General features: G+C 34.6%; 1 protein-coding gene across 3 annotated transcripts in view; it reads left to right on the top strand.

Moving 5' to 3' along the window:
* The window catches only part of COL11A1 (collagen type XI alpha 1 chain), a 209,532-nt gene that overhangs the window by 22,567 nt on the left and 170,133 nt on the right, over positions 1-16,832 (top strand). For all 3 annotated transcript variants that reach the window (XM_053591954.1, XM_053591955.1, XM_053591953.1), the window contains exons 2-4: positions 339-506; positions 5,244-5,457; positions 9,888-10,050. In XM_053591954.1, coding sequence (XP_053447929.1) covers positions 339-506; positions 5,244-5,457; positions 9,888-10,050 — 545 coding nt within the window. The remainder of the gene's footprint in view (positions 1-338; positions 507-5,243; positions 5,458-9,887; positions 10,051-16,832) is intronic.

Here is a 16,832-nt window from a genome sequence, read left to right as displayed (position 1 = left end):
AAACATCTGAATGTCAGTAAATTCGTGGATAGGTCATATTAAAAACCAAATATACCTGTTGACCCACCCGTGCGCACACAACATATACCTTCTGTCTTGCTTATCTATAGATTTGATTCCAGATTTTAGATATTTTTTATTTGGGAATATTGTCATGGTTTATGTTACCATCTGCCGCCCATGCTCGCCAGACCCTCCCCCAGGGTTAGAGAAGCAAGCCGAGAGATAAATAGATTTGAAGGACGGAATTACATACTATTTCCTGTGTGGAAAAGACTCATTTTTATATTCGATTATTTGTTCAATTACATTTTTCTTATTTTTTGCTTGTTTTTCAGCTGCTCCAGTTGATGTACTAAAAGCATTAGATTTTCACAATTCTCCAGAGGGAATATCGAAAACAACAGGATTTTGCACAAACAGAAAGAATTCCAAAGGTTCAGATACTGCTTACAGAGTCTCAAAGCAAGCACAAGTCAGTGCCCCAACAAAACAGTTATTTCCAGGTTTGTTCAATTTTATTTTTATTATTACTGCTGTTACTACTACTTTTGTTACTACTAAGACTGATTTGACTACTTCTTTGCTAATTATTATTATTTGTTTTTTATCATGCTAAAGAATGCCCGGTTTTAAGGGAGGAGAGAGTTCATATATCAAACACCAAATTCATTGTGGTCACCAAAGTGATGTAAAGAAAGTAACTAATAATTTGAAAGTTGCCAATATGACATTCAGCACAATCACAGAAATTATGCTTTTTGAACATTTAAATAATTCATTATCTTATTTCAATATGATAAACTATTTTATATTTAACCCATTTTTGTATATAATCTTGTAGGATGTGTTGATGGTGGGAAACTTCACCTATAGTGACTACCTAGGTTGATTTAATGAGACTTGGATTTAGATGTACTTAGTGTGTGTTTTCCTAAAATTAATGTAAATGTTTTTGTTAAAAGAAACACTCTCTTGGTAGATGTTAATATTGCATTATTTTTGCACATTGCTCTTATCTGAAATATAAGTTGCCTGTCATAGTTACAGGGAAATCAGGGACTAGAGATTTTCTGAAACTTGACCTGGAGTGTTGGTATAATGGTACTTCTTTCCTGGGCTACTGGTAATCTGCAGAGTACCTTGGAGAGATTAAATACATTTTCATCCTCTAGACAGAGGCAGCACCTGACTATAGATCTTAAGAAGTGGAACATGGTCTAAGTGGATGAATATTCTCATGTAGGTGCAAAATGTCCACTCAACGCTAATCAACAGTTGTGATTTATTTCCAGCTACATCCAAAAGAGATTTCAGTTAAAGAGAGACATATTCTGCATGGAGAAGTATTGAACACATTTAAGAAAATGAAAACCAAGTAACAAAAATAAAAATGCACAGAATTTTTGTGCATTTTTGGTATCATATTTGTTCATGGGCTCCATGTCTCCTGATCTCAAAGGCCCATTTTCAGAGTCGGTGTTGAATCTGTTAGACTATTATTATATTTATATGTAAACGACTTTCTGCATACACACATAGCAACGGTAGTAGTAGCATTTTTAAACAACAGTCATTTAACATGATTTATTCTTAATTTATAATTTTACACTTCAAAATACAAATTAAGTTGAAAAACTCCACATTTTATCTGCTCCAGATATACTGATCACTGCTATTTCAGATAAAATTTTCTATTTTAAGATATATATAATTTAAATTTAAATATTATAATTAAAATATTATTTTTAATTTAAATTGGGATATATTTCCATAATTAAAAGATTGTAGTCGTTAGTATAGCTAGAAGTTGGAGATTTTCAAAAGTTATGCTGTACAAATTAGATGATTAATTAAAATTTTCATGATTCATAGTCTTGTATGAATATATTATTTTCTGAGATTTTCTGAAATTTCTACTTTCCTAAGTGTCTCCATGTGGATGTTTTTGCAAAATGGAAAGTTATTATTTTCCCACCACCTCACACTATTTCAGCATCCTTTTCTTTCCCTGTGTGAGATCTTTGAAAAATTGAGTTATGTTTATTGTCTGAGTTTCTGTGATTCTCTTCAAATGAGCTACTCATTTGTAGAAAAAGTTTATTTTCCATGGACCATTTTTGATAAATAAGCTGAATTATCTAGATTTGTGTTTATAATAAATGCAGATAAAAAGCAGTTTTAATTAATGTTTATTTACCCTTCCATTTTATTTCTATGATTATTTTTCTTCTATTGATTTTCATAAATATAAAATCAGATGTCTCTGAGACACAACAAAATGGAACAAAACCATATATATGTATAGCTGTGACAGCGTTCAGAATTTTTTTAAATAATGCCTTTTAATTTGGAGTTTAGTTTAATTTTTATTTAAATATACATGTATAAATATATTTAAGGATTAGAGTCAGACAATAATAATTGACTGTTTTTTTTCTGAGATCAGACAAGATTGGACGGATTGAGGGAGGTATGGCTGTAGACTCGAGTGTTTTTTCTGACAGACCATCATATAATTTTTGCAAGAGCTCTGTGGTACAGATTAAATTATTATCCCAGTCAATGGATGGGAAGGAAGGCCAGCTAAGGGATTATAGTTTAATAGTTTGCCAAGAGCACATAGCAATGATGTGGTGGGTAATTTATTCAACATCTTGACACTTATGAAGAGTCTGTAGGAAAAATAAGATGCAGATATTTTTTCCATACACTGATTTCATTCCCTTTGGATATACACTTAATAGTGGGATTGCTGGATCATATCACATCAGAGTACAGACATCTCTTTTTTTTGTTTGTTTTTTGAGCCAGAGTCCCGTTCTGTCCCCCTCAGTAGAGTGCTGTGGCATCACAGCTCACAGCAACCTCAAACTCATGGGCTTAAGCGATTCTCTTGCTTCAGCCTCCCAAGTAGCTGAGACTAGTAGACCACAACACCAGGCTACTTTTTGTTGCAGTTGTCATTGTTTTAGCTGGCCCAGGTGCAGATTGAACCCACCAGCCTGGTTGTATGTGTCTGGCACCCTAACCACTGTGCTATGGGTGCCGAGCCTACAGATATTTCTTTGACAAACTGATTTTATTTCCTTAGAATGTACACTCAGCAGTGTGATTGCTGGATCCATTTTTAATTTTTTGAGGAACTTACATACTCTTTTATATAATTGCTGAGCTAATTAAATTTTTATTAATGATATGAAAAGGTTACCTTTTCTCCACATCCTCATCAGCACTTGTTACCTTTTGGATTTTTAGTAATGGCATTCTAACTGGAGAGAGATAATAATCTCATTGTGGTTTTGATTCCCATTTCCCTGGTGTGAACATTTTTTTTTTTTTTTGAGACAGAGTCTCACTTTGTTGCTCTCGTTAGAGTGCTGTGGCATCACAGCTCACAGAAACTTCTAGCTCTTGGGCTTAGGCGATTTTCTTGCCTCAGCCACCTGAGTAGCTGGGATTACAGGCACCCACCACAATGTTCGGCATTTTTTTGTTGCAGTTTAGCCAGGGCCGGGTTCGAACCTGCCACCCTCGGTATATGGGGCTGGTGCCCTACTCACTGAGCCACAGGCACCGCCTGATGTTGAACATTTTTTTATATACCTCTTGGCTATTTCTAGTCTTAAGAAATGTTTATTGAGATCATTTCCTCCGTTTTTAATTGGATTATTTATTTTCTTGCTATGGAGTTATTAGATTTTCTTAAAAATTTTGGATATTAACTCCTTGATTAGAGCTATAGTTTGTAAAATATATGCTCCCATTGTGTATATTGTCTACTTATTATCCTTTTGCTCATGAAAAAGTTATTTAATTTGATATAATTTCCCTTGGGCTTGATAGTATGAGATTTGAGCCAAATAATCTGATAAGATATAGAACTTTTAACTGAAATATTGTATTGCCTTATAGTTAAATACTCTGTTGATATATTTGTGGCATGAAAATTGCTTTTTTCTAATACATTTTTAATGATTTCCAATTCATAAAATGTCTTTTTACTACTAAGTGGCTGCATAGAATTCCATTTTTTTTTAGATATTTTGTATTTTATTTCAGCAGTTTTAACCACTGCAGCCCATTGTAATATTTTACTTTTATAAATAGTGCTTTGATTGAATCAACAGCATATTATCTTTACACGTAAGGATCCTCTCCTGATAAATTCATATAAATAGGATTGCTAATATCCTGTAGTCTTTTGAATTTAAATCCATGACAGTCATATTTATAAAGCATTTATCATTTTATGTGACTTCCTATAATAGAATTTGGAATGCATGGACTGAATAAGGAAGGTCTTGGTGTTGACCGAGATATTGGTAATTGCACATACATACCAGTTTTGCAAATGGACATTTTACCTGAAGGAATCTCATCCCTCAAATAATACTTTTATGCCAGGGTAGTAAGAAGATCTAATTATACCTATCTTAAGAACTATTTTTGAAAAATAAAACCCACAGTGTAATTTGCAGTGTTTTCATATAAATATTATTGCATAATAAGTAGTCATTATTTAACTGTTTGAAATATATGTATTGTGATCATTTAACTAATATAATTATTTTACAAATGCTTAGTAAGCATCTATGTAGGTCAATCCCTATGCTGGATCTTGGGATATAACTGTAAGAGGGAAAAGAGAAAATAAAATACAAGTGTGCCTTCCTGAATTTAGAAACACATTAGTCAAGTAGCTAATGGTTCTGATTTGTAAGGACATGTGCTTTTTACTAGTGAAACTGCATTCTGGGATAGGAATAACTACCACAAACCCTTTAGCTTTTGAAGAGGTGAAGAAAAGAAATTAATTTTTTAATGTTGTGTCATTACAATGCCTCTTTAAAAAGAGAATGCATGGCTACATGTGTAGACCAGACGAAGCCAAAAGATACAAATTTTATACCAAAAGTAGTAGTTAAATAACTCTTTTAAGAGTGGTTGCTGTGTGTTTGATATTGAACTGGTACCATGACCTTCTTTCCTAACTTTGAGTGTAATTTCACATCATCATTGTTCTTTAAATGAGTGTCTTTGAAGTTTGAATATATAATAGCTTGGATCAGTGTTGCAGGGAAAACTTAACAGAGTTCCCCTCCCCCATTTGTTCATTTATCTGTTTACAGTTTAAACTTATGTGACTTATTAAGGCTATATAGAAAGTTTAAAAATTACATAGCAACACAAGAACAATTTGCAAATTGGAAATTTCTAATTCTTTGGCTTTCTTTTCTCAGGTGGAACTTTTCCAGAAGATTTTTCAATATTATTTACAGTAAAACCCAAAAAAGGAATCCAGTCTTTCCTTTTATCTATATATAATGAGCATGGCATTCAGCAAGTTGGTGTTGAAGTTGGGAGATCACCTGTTTTTCTGTTTGAAGACCACACTGGAAAACCTGCCCCAGAAGACTATCCCCTCTTCAGAACTGTTAACATCGCCGATGGAAAGTAAGTAACATAGTAACCAAATCAATTCTTTCATTCCGATGTTCAATAGATATTTATGAATGTGGTATATAATAATAAAATAATAAAATAATAAAATACCTAACATGACATAGTTTACCCTCTGGGAAGGTGAACAATAAAAAAATTAAAACATGCATATGACTAATTATTAATATATCAGGTGGTAGTGAGTGAGAGAGAAAAATCGAGCAGTAAAGAGGATGGTAAATGGCAGTGAGGGATGCAATTTAGAGGAATGAAATCAGGGAAAATCCCACTAAACGGATAACATGTATAAAGAAGGTGGCAGCCAGGCACAGTGGCTGGTGCCTATAATCGCAGTTACCCTGAAGGTTGGGGGAAAGGATCACTTGAGCCTGGGGGTTTGAGACCAGCCTGGACCACATAGCAAGACTCCCTCTCTGAAAAGATAAAAATAAAGGAGTTGGAGTGCATGCCATGCTGATGATTAAAAGCAGACCATTCCAGTGGGTGAGGGAAGCGAATATAAAGTCTCTGACTCCAGGGTGTGGCCAGTGCATTCCAAGCAATGTCAAGGGCACTGGCGTAGCAGGAGCAGAGTGGGATGAGGGGGGTGGAGAAGCAGAGTCAGGCCAGAAAGCGTGTGCGTTGTAAGAGGTTGTTAGCACTTTGAGTTTGTTCTACTCTGTGAAATGGGAAGTCACGACAAATTTTTGAGCAGAAAGTGATCTGATGTGACTTATTTTTTTACCAATAGTAAGAATGCTGGTCATAGGAAGCCAGTGCTTGATATGGGCTGTGCCCTGGTCTACGCATTTTACATGTGACTCACTTCATTTTTCACAATGCTTTTAAGAAAGTAAAGTTAATAAAGTTATTTTACAGAAGAGCTTGAGGCATACAGAGTTTTAGTGACTTGTCTAAGATCGCATGGTTGGAAAGTAGTGGAGACTGGAATTTGAACTCATATAGTCAGGTTCACTCTACATGCTTCTGAAAATCGTGTTGAGTTCTGAGTTGAATGTCCTGATTGCCTTTCACTTACGGAGCAGCTATAGACAAGTAAAGGCTTATTAAATTTACTTGATATTTTATTGTTGAATCCAGAGCTCTTAAAATAGCTTTATCAGAAATTGGACAGTTGGGTATAGCTGTATGGAGGAAATAGCAGTGCAGATGGAAGGAGAAAAAAAAATGTAGCATTGTTATTTTTGTCAGAGCTACAGGGAAACCTTTAAGTTTCAGTGCTAGGAAAAACCAGGCTTTTATAGGTAATTTACATTATTATCCTATAAACAAACTTTGTACTAAAATTTTAGTCTGTATTTCGTAAACTTCATACTAAAATTTTAGTGCATAAACTTCATGCTAATAATTTCGTTCATGTATAGTAATTGTAGAAAACATTTTGAACTCATTTTATTAACCAAATTTATTTTCTTTGATCCTGTTTTCTGAATTGGAAAGAAGAGAATCCATTTATTTTATTTAAAAATAATAGGCAGTGTTGAGTATGAACAGATCATTACGATAAAATATGGAAAATGCTCCATAAATATTTTTTACTGATAACAAAACAAAATAAGTACTAATCATTTCTTTATTCACTCATATATTCTTTTTTTAATTAAGCAAGAATAATAATAGTAATGCAAAGAAAGTAACATTCACATTATCAAATAAGATATGTCTATTATAGAATGCTTTGACTCTGAGGTTCAGTATAGAGTCATCAATTAACTTCTTATTATCTTTTTCCCAAAGTATCAAAGAATAGACAACTAATATTTATAAATAAAAATAAAAGATAATTTTTAAAAACATATCATGCCACTCATATATTCTTTCATTACGAATTTATTAAATGTTTAACATGTGCCAGGCATTATACTATTCACTTGAGATTGTTAAAATGTAGCATGCATGCATTTGTTAAGCTCAACTGATAATTTGTTTTTTTGTTTGTTTGTTTGTTTGTTTGTTTTTTTTGAGACAGAGAGTCTCACTCAGTAGCCCTAGGTAGAGTGCTGTGGCTTCATAGCTGACAGTAACCTCAGACTCTTGAGCTCAAGAGATCCTCTTGCCTCAGCCTCCCAAGTAGCTGGGACTACAGGCGCCCGCCACGATGCCTGGCTATTTTTTTGTTTGTTTGTTTTAGCGACAGGGACTTGCTTTTGCTCAGGCTGGTCTCAAACTCCTGCGCTCAAGCAATCTGCCTCAGCCTCCCAGAGTGCTAGGATAACGGGGGCGAGCAACTGTGCCTGGCCTGATAAAATATCTAAATGCAAAAAAGATTGGTATTTAAGCACACTTCCGTCTGTTAAGAAGAATCATGACCTTATCATGAATGGCCATTCATTCCATAAGTATTTATCTAGGCGCCATCATGTTGCTGGCATTCTGCAGGGAGTAAGAGTTGTAGCAGTGACCAACACAGGTGAAGTCCTTCCACTCCTGGAGCTTAAATTGTGTGCATAAACACAGACAGTAGACAAACAAATACTTACTATATGAAGTCCTAATATTAATATGAGTGAAAATTAATCAAGGCAAGGGATGTAGGGAGTACTATTAGATAGGCCGGATGAGATTGCACTGAGTAAAGTCAGGAAGGGAGTTAGGGACAGCAGTGTGAGTATAAGGAAAAACAGTGTTCCTGTCATAGCGAAGAACATGAACAGCCTGTGGCTGGGGTACAGGGCGTCAGAAAAAAATAGTCAGGCATAAATTCAGAAAGGGCCAGGGGACCCTCCTGTGAAGCAGAATGAAGACTCCAGCTTTGATTGTAAGTAGCATATTTAATAGATTTTTAGCAAGGCAGAGACTTGATCTGACTTAAGTTGTAAAAAGGGTCACTCTGGTTGCATTAAAGAGGAGACAGACACTGGTTAGGAGTCTAGGTAAGGCAGATGGCAGCTGGAACTAAGTTGAGGGGCACTGGATTCTATTTATACTTCGAATATATGGAGTGATTGATGGGATTTTCTGAGATAAGCATGTAGTGTGAGAGAAAGAGAATAGTTAAGAGTGATGCCCAGATTGTTAGTTGAGTATTTTGAATATTGTATATGATTCCATGATGATGTTTTATCATATGGCAGTTGAAATTAATTCAACAAATATATCTCGTTTAGAGCACTAATCAGTTTTTAGCTATTAAAATCAGTTTCAGTTTCTGTTAATGAAAAACACATACCTCTAAATACTGAGGATGGTTTAAGGGAAGACGCAGGCTTCTTGGCAGGAAGTATGTGTAAATTTTACTCTCACTGTATTAAATAGCTCCTTGTATAAATCTTTGCTCAATTCAAACTGAGCAGACACCTATGCCAGTTGAATGTGCCAGTGGAAAGAGCAAAGATCGAGTGTATATGGAAACATACTTGGTCCTCATCAGCAGCCATGCCAAGTCACATGAAACAGGCATTTTTAGAGAAGCGTCTATAACTTTCTGGGTACTTTATTTCGTGGATCTAGTCCTGGGCACTTCTGGAATATTAATCTAGCAGTTTTAATTTGGAAAAATAAAGTAAAATATAAACCAGACAGGCTTGCAGAATCTGAGTGAGCTTCATTTAGTGGTTTATGTTAGCACCGTATATTGTTCATAAAATCCACCGTTTTACAGTATGGTTAGGGAATGTAGGTTTCCAAAGAGCTGGCCATGTCTCCCCAGCCAAGCCTGTCATCACTGGCCTGAATTAGCTGGAGCAGTAGCTGCGGAGTGAATTGAGACTCTCATTCTACACACGCGTTGACTGTGCTTTCTTTCTGTTTTCCCACTTACTGCCAGCTCTGGAAAGAAGGAGAGATATCGTGTCTCAGTCTCAGATGCTGCCTGCAGCAGTGATCTATAACTGTCTTGAAATCAAAGTGGAAAAAGAAAATGGAAGCACTCGAAATAAGCGTGAATAAAGACAGAGCAGCACATTGTCTTTTACAATTAGAATGTTCATTTGCTGCAGATGGTGCAGGCCTTCAATTAGCAGACATACCCTTTTATAGTCTGTCTCAGGGGATTACTAAAGCAGAATTTTTAAGTGGAATTCCACTTTGGAAGAAAGCATTTACGTTTCTTTCTGGGTACATGGAAACTATTACTTACCCCATGTTCCACCCTAATTGCCATCAAACACCTTCACTAGGTCACAGTGAGATTAAGCTGTTGTTGCTAGAACCCGAAGTGAAGCCAAGAAGGGGCACGTCCTTATCAGCCCAGACAGCTAATCCTGCAGTGCATCTTAGCCTGATCACGTATCTTTTTGAGTATCTAGCACTGTGCTGGGTAAACAGTAAGTAGTCACCTATTATTGATTAATGAACGAGCCTACTGCTTTGTACGGTTTCAGCTCACTTTTATAATCTAAAATGCACAGCATTGTAATGAGAATAATGGTTTGGCAGCCAGTGTATTTGAAGCTTACCAAAGAATTACTTGGCTTTTTTAGGTGGCATCGGGTAGCAATCAGCGTGGAGAAGAAAACTGTGACGATGATTGTCGATTGTAGGAAGAAAACCACAAAACCACTCGATAGAAGTGAGAGAGCGATTGTTGATACCAATGGAATCACGGTTTTTGGAACAAGGATTTTGGATGAAGAAGTTTTTGAGGTAAAAATAAATCAAATTTTAATCTGTGAAGACAGATTTTTGATTTCGAACTGTGTTAATAACAGTAACAATCAATATATGTTACAAAGCAAAGTTGAAAACTGTGAAGGGTGACCTACTTTCTTCTCCTGTGGGTGTGATGTTCTCTCTTGTTCAGGAAGAGAATGACTGGACAATGGTCCCTGTAACTCCTGGGAAACCTTTACGTGGATTGGTTGATTTGAACACAGGCATGCTGTTCTCCTGGGAAGGACAAACGGCTTTACTCTTAGTACTTTGTCTTATTTTCTTTGGAAAAAAACAACATTTTTTTCATTTCCTTCTCTGGGACATTAATTTAGAAAAATGTACAAGTCATATATTTTGCCTTTCTGTTCTTTGTGAAGGTTTCCAAGGTAAAATAGAGGTCATAATGCATAAGATGAACTTCAAATGTGTAAACCATTCAAAAAATAACATGAAGCTAATGGTAAGAGGCTTCCTTCCAATTTCTTAAATCTTTCAATCACAGATCTGGTAACTTACGCTTTAAATTTAGTTAGTTGATTTTTAATAGAACTAACAGACCTGAGTCCTGACCTCATTAAGGATGCTCTCCTGAGATATTCTTTACTTTGTTTTCAAATAGTTTCTGAGTGCAACGGAAGTAACTTATTTTTATTTTTCAAGGTGCAACAAAGGAATGCTATGTGATATAGTACAGATTAAGATATGTATTTCGCATGGGAGATTTGCCATATTTTGTTGATATGTGAACATACACCTATATATGGACATAAGTGCAGAGACAGAATGTGTCTTCATAAAAAGAACAATGTCAATTCAGAGTGGCAGTTAGACTATTTTACTCCTATTTTTATATACATAACTGACAATATAATTTTAAATATGGTTGACATTTATGCCACTTAAATATTATTTATTTGGGATGCTGTTTGTTTCTAATTTTTTCCCTTAATGTGTACCTACATCTTCAGATCTACATAAAATATTTTAATTTATTATATTGTACAGAATTACGTAAATCATACACTGATTCTGGTAAAATATAATGGTAATATACTCTCAAATCTTCCAGTGTTATTTATGGATTGCATATGCATGACAATGAACAACCATTTATTAGGTCAATGAATATTGTAAACCAATTAATACAATTTCTAATCTTACAGTCTTAAGTTAAAATAAAAGCATTCATAAATCAGTGTCACAGGCAAATTTATCTTTCTAACCCGCACAATCTTATTTTCCAGGAATGTAGATGAGTAACAGAAAAGAACAGAATCAGTGGTATTTTTTTTTTTAAACTTATCTTCGTAAAATCATCTCCCATGTTCTAAATCCTCTAGCAATTCCAGTTGTCTACTTGGAAAAGCTATTAAAATATTAAGAAAAATAAATTTTAAAAGATTCTTTAATGAAACCCTTAATGAATATCATAGTAAGTTGAGAAAAATAAGTTTATCAAGCTACTTTGAAACTTGAAGTTTATGAAACCCCATGAAGTTTTATTATATAAAACATTTATTCCCCATGAAGTGCTATTTGTGTTTTAAATGTAAAGGAAGGCAGGGCTTTTCAGTCTCAGGTTTATCTTTTGCTAACTTTGACTAGCTAAATGGCGATACTGTTGTTACTTAGTAAAATACGGAGAAGGCTGTAGAGCAAAAGTCTTTGAAATGGATGAAATTTTGTATTTATCCAATTCACATATCCAGTCATCAGGCATAAGATTCAGGTCTCTTTTCCTAAATTGTCTGATGGTATAGATATATAAAATTGCAAGAACAATTTGGTCTTTTTCCACCTGAAAATAGAGAATGAATAAAATAAATGATTCAAACACATAGAATTTTAAATCAGAATTGTGAAATTGTTCATTCTACCAAATATCTGATGTTACTATATCTTTCCCTATAAATTTTCTCAACATTTTTTACTGTTTCATTGTGGTTTGTATTATGGTGGCGATAGAGACCTTTGAATCTTTGTGAGTAAACACATCGGTAGGAGTTAAACTGAAAATGACAGGAAATAGAAAAAGCATTTTAGTGTTTGCTAAGCGGTTGTCCGACTGTTATGGGAGGTCACTAGTGGGGAAGATTGTGTCTTGGGTCTAGGGTATAGAGAGCACACAGGCTATGACAACTCTGCACTTGCTGGTTGATATTGCTGTGAAAACCATCTGGGTTTTCTCGTATGCTGTCTTTTAGGAGTTGTATAGTTTTGTCTTTTACATTTAGGTCTATGACACATTTTGAATTAATTTTTCGGTAATTTTTGTGAGTGGTGTAGGTTCTGATTTGCATGTGGACGTCTGGTTCCAGCACTATCAGTTAGTTGAGAAGATTATCATCACTTCATTGTAATTTTCTTTCTCTTTGCCAGACATCAGTTTAGTGGATCTTTTCTGGGTCCTCTATTCTGTCCCATTGTTCTTTTTTTTTTTAATTGAGACAGAGTCTCAGTTTGTCACTCTCTATAGACTGCTGTGGCATCACAGCTCACAGCAACCGCAAACTCATGGGCTAAAGCGATTCTCTTGCCTCAGCCTCCTAAGCAGCTGGGACTATAGGTGCCCACCCTAACACTCAGCTATTTTTTATTGCAGTTGTCATTACTGTTTAGCAGGCCCTGACCGGGCTCGAACCCGCCGGCCTCGGTGTATATGGCTGGCACCCTAGTCACTGAGCTATGGGCTCTGAGCCTGCCTTGCAGTCTTGATAATTCTTTTTTCCTTATCTTATTGTGTCAGCGAGGACTTCCAGCATAATGTTGAAAAGCAGCGTTGAGAGAAGACATCTTTTCCTCATCTCTAGTAGTGGAAAATTTTGCATTCCAACCGTTAGGTATGGTGTTCTTATTATAGGGGCTTTTATAGATGTTCTTTATCAGGTTGAGAAATTTCCTTTTATTTATAGTTTGTTTATTTTTTTTTTTATTTTTGTAGTCATCAGTATTGTAGAATTTTGTTAAATGCTTTCTGCATATATTGATATGAGTTTTTGGTTTTCCTTCCTTAGCCTGTGGATGTAATCGTATTAATTGATTTCAAATATTGAACCAGCCTTGCACATCTGAAATAAAGCACACTTTGTCATGGCATATAATTATTTTTATGCAATGTTGGATTCATTTGCTAATATTTTGTAAAGGAGTTTTGCTTTTATCTTCATGGAAGATACTAGTCTGTAGTTTTCTTCTACTGTCTTCATCTGGTTTTGGTATTAGGGTGATGTGACCTCACAAAGTGAGTTCAGAAGTATTCTCTTTGTTTTTCAGAAAGAGATTACAGCGGTTTGGAATAATATTTTTCTGAAATGTTTTATAGGATGCACTGGTGAACTTGGTGCTTTCTGTTTAGGAAGGTTATTAATTTTTGATCCAATGTTTTATTGGATGGTGGACTTTTCAGGTTTTCTGTTTGTGTGTGAGTTATTGCAATTCGCATCTACCAAGGAATTGGTCTGTATCATCTAATTTACCAAATTTTGGGGCATAGACTTTTCCATTTTCTGTTACTATCTTTTTTATGTCTGAGGGATCTATAGTCATTTACCTTTTATTTTCAACAGTAATTTGTAACTTTTCTCTTAATTAAGCTGGCTAGAGATTTATTCATTTTATTAATGGTTTCAAAGAACCCAATTTTGGTTTCGGCAATATTGTTGTTTTAGTATTTCTGCTCTTTTATTTTCTTTACCTTTTTTCTGCTTACTTTGTATTTATTTTGCTCTTCATTCTTTAGTTTCTTGAGATGGAAGCTTAGATAATTGATTGGAGATCTTCTTTTCTAATATATGCATTTAATGCTGTAAATTTCCTTCAAAGAGTTTTATTTTCATAATGTTTTTAATTACTCTTGAGATTTCTTCTTTGATCCATTTTCTGTTTAGAAATGTACTTTTTAAAGTTCAGGTATTTTGAAATATCCCAGCTGTCTTTCTATTGTTTTCTAGGTTATTTTTATTGTTATCTAAGAGCAGACACTGTATTTTTTATTCTTTTAAATGCATTGAGGGTTTTTTCTTTTTAATGGCCCATAATCTGTCTTGGTGAGTGTCCATGTGAACTTTAGAATGATGAGTTATCGTCTGTTGTTGGATGTAGTAGTTCACAGATGTCAATAATATGTTTTTGATTGGTAGTGCTTTTTAATTCTACTATCTCTGCCTACTATCTCTGCCTCTGCCTCTGCCTCTGCTTCTGTTCATTTATGATAGAGGAGTATTAAAGTTTCCAAAATTAACAGAGGACTTGTCTGTTTTTCTTTGTAGTGCTATGAGTTTTTGCCTCAAGTCTTTTGATACTCAGTGGTTAGGGGCATGTGCATTACTGATGGTTACGTATTACTGGAGTACTGAACATTGTAGTATCATGTAATACTTTCATCTCTTGTAACTTTCCTTGGTCTGACATCTGCTCTGTTTGAAATTAATTTAGCTATTCTTTCTTTCTTTTGATTAGTATTAGGTTGCTATACCTTTGTCCATACCTTTACTTTTACTATATGCTATATGTGTCTTTGTATTTAAAGTGGGTCTCTTATAGGCTGCATGTAGTAGGGTTTTGCTTTTTGATCCACTCTGACAATCTTTGTCTTTAATGGATTTATTTAGATCATTGATTTTTAAGGTGATTAATGATATAGTTCAAATACTACTTAGCGTATTTGTTACTGTTTTCTTTTTCTTGTTCTCCATTTCTTTTATCATGAGATTACAACAATTCAGCTATATCCTTGTATTTTTCTCTCATGTGGGAGTGCAGTTTTGTTTCTCCTGGTTTCATATTAGTTTTAAGTACATTGGATGCTTGCATTTCCATTTTTGTGACACTTTACTGAGAAGAATGTGTTTCAATTCCATCCAGTTAAATACAAAACATGTAAAGTCCCCATCTTTTTTATGGCAGAATAGTATTCCATGGTACACATGTACCAAAATGTATTAATCCATCCATGGGTTGCTGGGCCCTTGGACTGCTTCCATGTCTTGGCAATTGTGAATTGAGCTTCAATAAACACTCCAGTGCAAACATCCTTGTGATAAAATGATTCTATGTTTCGTCTGGTTAGATACCTATTATTGAGATTGTGGGATCAAATGGAAGGTCTACTTTTAGTTCTTTGAGGAGTCTCCATACTTTTTCCCAAAGAGGCTGTATTGGTTTGCAATTCCAGCAACACTAATTTAATTAAGGACTCACTGGATTCACTGACATGTTGCATTTCTCTAATGTGGGACAACAAAATGTATGTACAGTTCCTCATAAAAGGAGATTTTATGGTTTTCATGAAGAAATAGTCAAGTGTGTCCACATCACAGTATTTTGTAGCAGTGGTTTTATAAAACATAAGATTTTCTCTTATTATAACAAGTTTATCATTTGTCAAATTTTATTTAGACTTGGTGTTAGTTCAATTATTTACCAAGTTGAGATTCCAAATCTGAATTTTTCCCCTTTAACTTTTGTGATTTCGGGGGATACCTAAGTTCCACTCTGGAGCACATGCCTAGGAGTAGATTGTGCCACAATAGTACTTTAGTCCTTTTTTGACGGTACAACTTAAGGCAGCTTCTGTTGGGGGCTGTTTGATGAGTAATTACATTCCTTATTGCTGATTAACTTCTTAGTCTGACAAGGGTGGAGAAAAACAACACACAAAAATGTGCCACATTGTTTATGACCATGCTTCTGTGATTTGTAGGTCATTCCTCCGGTTCCCCTTTCTTGACGTTGTACTTTATTACACAGGAGCCTCACGGTATCCTGTTGTTAGTCAATCCATCTGGGAGCAGATCTGCATCATGAATTGTGATATGCAAATAATAGGCCATATGTTTGGATTTATCCATCGTATTTATAATTTCATATTCAGTAGAAATTATTTGAAGACACAGATTGAAGCATTTGAGGCAGACTCAGATTTCAGAACTCTATACAAGGTTATGGTACCACTGTATACCAGATATGGTTTATCCTCTAAAAACAGTATTGTCTTTTTTGTTTCCATTTTCTATTTCATTGATTAGTGCATCTGCTGTCAATAATACACAATAAAGTATCACACATTTTTATGATCACTTTTATAATTTTTTTCTCTGTATTGATTACTTTTTTTCTCCTTTTAAGGTCTATCGTTAATCTGTAGTATTTTATTAACTCTTTGAAGATTAAGCCATCTTTCATTTGCAGTTTATAAAACATGCTGTTTTATAATCATCTATTAAAGTATAGCTTTCTTAACCTGACTATAAATTCCTTGAAAATAGATTTTATGTCTTATTAATTTACATATTCCAAGAGCTACATTAAGCACAAAGTTTGGCACAGTGTTTATAGTTAATGAAGGTAAGTAAATGCATGAATGCATGCTTTACCTAGATATGATTAAGCATTTGCTTGCTAGAGATAACAGAGAGAAGAAATGGTGGGGATGGTGTAAAACAGCATATGTCATTTGAAAGGTGGGTATTTACTGAAGTAGGTGATTATTTTCTGTTGGAGCACTACAGATATTATAATGTCAATAGTATAATAGAGACAGAAGTAAATAGTTGCAATAAAATATTATTGTGTTCCATACATAATAAAGGCATGAAAATATTTGAGGGAGGGAGTAATAGCTGGATCCAGAATACTGAAAAAAAAAAAAAAAAAGAACATTTAAAGATGAAAACACATATGCAAACACTGAAAGTTTGGAAGGAACATGGCAATTCTGTGAAATGTGATGCAATTTGGGGACTACCTGGTTGGGTTGTGAAGATCTGTTTGCC

Source organism: Nycticebus coucang, chromosome 5 (genome assembly GCF_027406575.1).
Source record: "Nycticebus coucang isolate mNycCou1 chromosome 5, mNycCou1.pri, whole genome shotgun sequence".
NCBI lineage: Eukaryota > Metazoa > Chordata > Mammalia > Primates > Lorisidae > Nycticebus > Nycticebus coucang.
This window is presented reverse-complemented; position numbering and strand designations above follow the sequence as displayed.